At 60.9% G+C, this 2,579-nt stretch overlaps 1 protein-coding gene across 1 annotated transcript in view; it reads left to right on the forward strand.

Annotated features, from left to right (window-relative positions):
• Nucleotides 1-1,657: 1,657 nt before the first annotated feature.
• The window catches only part of LOC102752104 (immunoglobulin lambda-like polypeptide 5), a 21,162-nt gene continuing 20,240 nt past the window's right edge, over nucleotides 1,658-2,579 (forward strand). The window contains exon 1 of the mRNA XM_015566920.1: nucleotides 1,658-1,675. Coding sequence (XP_015422406.1) covers nucleotides 1,658-1,675 — 18 coding nt within the window. The remainder of the gene's footprint in view (nucleotides 1,676-2,579) is intronic.

Here is a 2,579-nt window from a genome sequence, read left to right on the forward strand (position 1 = left end):
GATGGAAATGGTGGATGAGGGGCAGCTCTGAGCAGGGCTTTTGGCCGCCTCATAGACACAACAGCCTTAGAATCTCCTCCCCCGTCCCTCATGGCATCAGCTGTCATGTGAGCGAGGAGAGAGGTGGCCCAGCAGCCCGGGCGAAGCCCCTTCCTCTTGGGTAGAAACAGCGGGTGGAGGCCCAGGGGCTGTGCCGTCGGGGATCTTGGATGAGACACTCCCACATTTCACTGGCTGTGGGGACCCCCAGAGGCCCTGAGACCCAGCCCCTACTGCCCGGGTTTCTTCCTGTCCTGAGGTTTCACATGATGAGGGAGGAAGTGCAGACACCACTGTGGGTCCTGCCTGGGGACTGTCTCCTGGCAGAGTAATGGGACCCTCCATGGGCCGCGCTGCCTGTCCCTCCTGGAGCCGGTTCACAGGCAATGGGGGCTGGAGATTTGCAAAGGCCTGTGGGTAGGCAAAGGGCTGGCGGCTCTGGGTTCTGCAACCAGGCGGGTCATCTTCCCATGATCACAGGCAGCTCCCTGATGGGGAGGATGGGTGGCATTCCCAGGTGAGCTCCCGGGTCCCAGGTGCAGTCCCAGCCAGGTGAGAAGGTGCCTCCTTTAATCAGAACAAAGCAGTCACGGTGAACAGGGCAGGATTCCCATTTCTCACAATTCTAGCTGGTCCCCAGGATTCTGTTTCTGACCCTGTCACTAACAGTTTGCCATTTGGTCATCTATGGAACCCAGACCACCCAGGCCCTGTCCTCCGCTCCCCTCCTCCACGGTGAACAGCACTCACCTCGCGGCCCTCCTTTCTGGGCCAAGCGCTCCCCCCCCCACCTCTGTGGTGGGGCCAGGCCAGCCAGGCGGGGAGACCTGCAGGAATGTGGGGTGGGTCACCCACAGGGGCCCGCAGGAGCCGGATCAGAACCAGAGGCACAAGCAGCAGTTGGGTCCCCACAGGGCTGTGTGGAGGGCAGAAAGCTGGGAGATTAGCAACTGTCTCCCTAAGTGTCTTCAGTCCCCGCCCCCCACCAGGAGCAGGGAGCAGCCGGAGGTGTGTCTGAGCCCCCTGCCTCTCACCTGTCCCTGCCCAGGGAGCCTTCCTGGGGACCCTCGGGCAGTGGATGTGCCCAGCTGCTCCCAGACCTCCTGACTGGTTACCTGGAACCCTCCTCATCACCCAGCGACCCCCACTCCACCCCAAGTTCCACACCTCAGACGGGAACAGGGCTGCAGCCCAGAGCCCCCCTACCTCCGCCCTGCCCCCACTCCCCACCGCCCCTGCTCAGTGTCCTGGATCACACCTGACTCTCCCACAGGGCAGGGCCTGACCCAGCTCCTCCCACCCTCAGCCCCCCAGGCTCCCCTCCTTCCCTGAGGCTGCTGGCTGTGCTCCCTTTGTTTTCACCATTTAGTGGGTGACCTGAGCCTCCCTGCCAGGTGGAGGAGGTCAGGGGCCACAGAGAGGAGCCCGTCCCTCTCCCCTGCGGCCAGCAGCCCAGGGACCAGGGAGTCTCCACCTGAGCAGTGGCTGGTGCATCTACCCCTGGGCAGAGGTCAGCCTGCACCTCCACAGGCAGGACGGAGCCGCCACCAGGGGGCGCCAGAGAGCCACCTGGCAAAGCCACCTGCAGATGGGGTGGGCCTGGCGTCAGGGCCTTAAGATGGGCCTGGGCCAGAGGGTAAGTAACCTTAACCTCAAACCTACAGGAAAGGTTTACACAGTATCACCCTTGACACAGGCGCCCATTCCTGGACCGTGGCTGGGAAGTCCTGGGCTTCCTGTCCCAGGGCCTGAAACTCGCTGGTGCTCAGTGAACTGGTCCTGACCTCATTTCTTAGATTAGGTTATTTTATTCCTGAATATAACCCCCAGCGGGACCGTTATTGGCGAGACGCATTCCCTTGAAGCGGTTCTCCGCTCGGCAGCTGGCTCTCATTCCCTCACCTCAAAGCTTCCTTTAAGCACCTGCTCTGTCCCGGCCCCGACTGCACAATGGGGAGACTGAGGCACCGCACCTGGGATCTGCCTGATGACTCACAGCCCCGGGCAGACACTGACCGCACCAGGAGTGCTTTTATGAGCTCCATGTGGCCAGTGGCTGAGCATGGAGCTGTGACCTGTCCACCAGGAGGCCACGGTCCACTTCCTATCAGTGCACTGGGACCAGCTGGGGACTAGATGCCCAGTAGGGGGCGGGCAGGAGGCAGCCGGTCTATGTTCCCTCTCATCATTGATGTTTCTCTCTCTCTCAGCTGTGACCTGTCCACCAGGAGGCCACGGTCCAGTTCCTATCAGTGCACTGGGACCGGTTGGGGGCTAGATGCCCACTAGGGGGCGGGCAGGAGGCAGCCCATATGTTTCCCTCTCATCATTGACGTTTCTCTCTCTCTGTGCCACTCTCTCTCTGTGCCTCTCCCTTCCTCTCTCTAAAATCAATAAAAACAGTTAAAAAAAAAAAAAACCCTCCATATGCTATTGACAGAGTCAATGTTCTTCGGTCTCTGAGGCCCAGGCCCTGCGATGAAGCAGGACCTCGCCCCTAAGCGCGCGATGTCGCCTATAGAATTCCTTCAGCCAACGCA

This window comes from Myotis davidii, unplaced genomic scaffold (assembly GCF_000327345.1).
Source record: "Myotis davidii unplaced genomic scaffold, ASM32734v1 scaffold2343, whole genome shotgun sequence".
In the NCBI taxonomy this organism is placed as follows: domain Eukaryota; kingdom Metazoa; phylum Chordata; class Mammalia; order Chiroptera; family Vespertilionidae; genus Myotis; species Myotis davidii.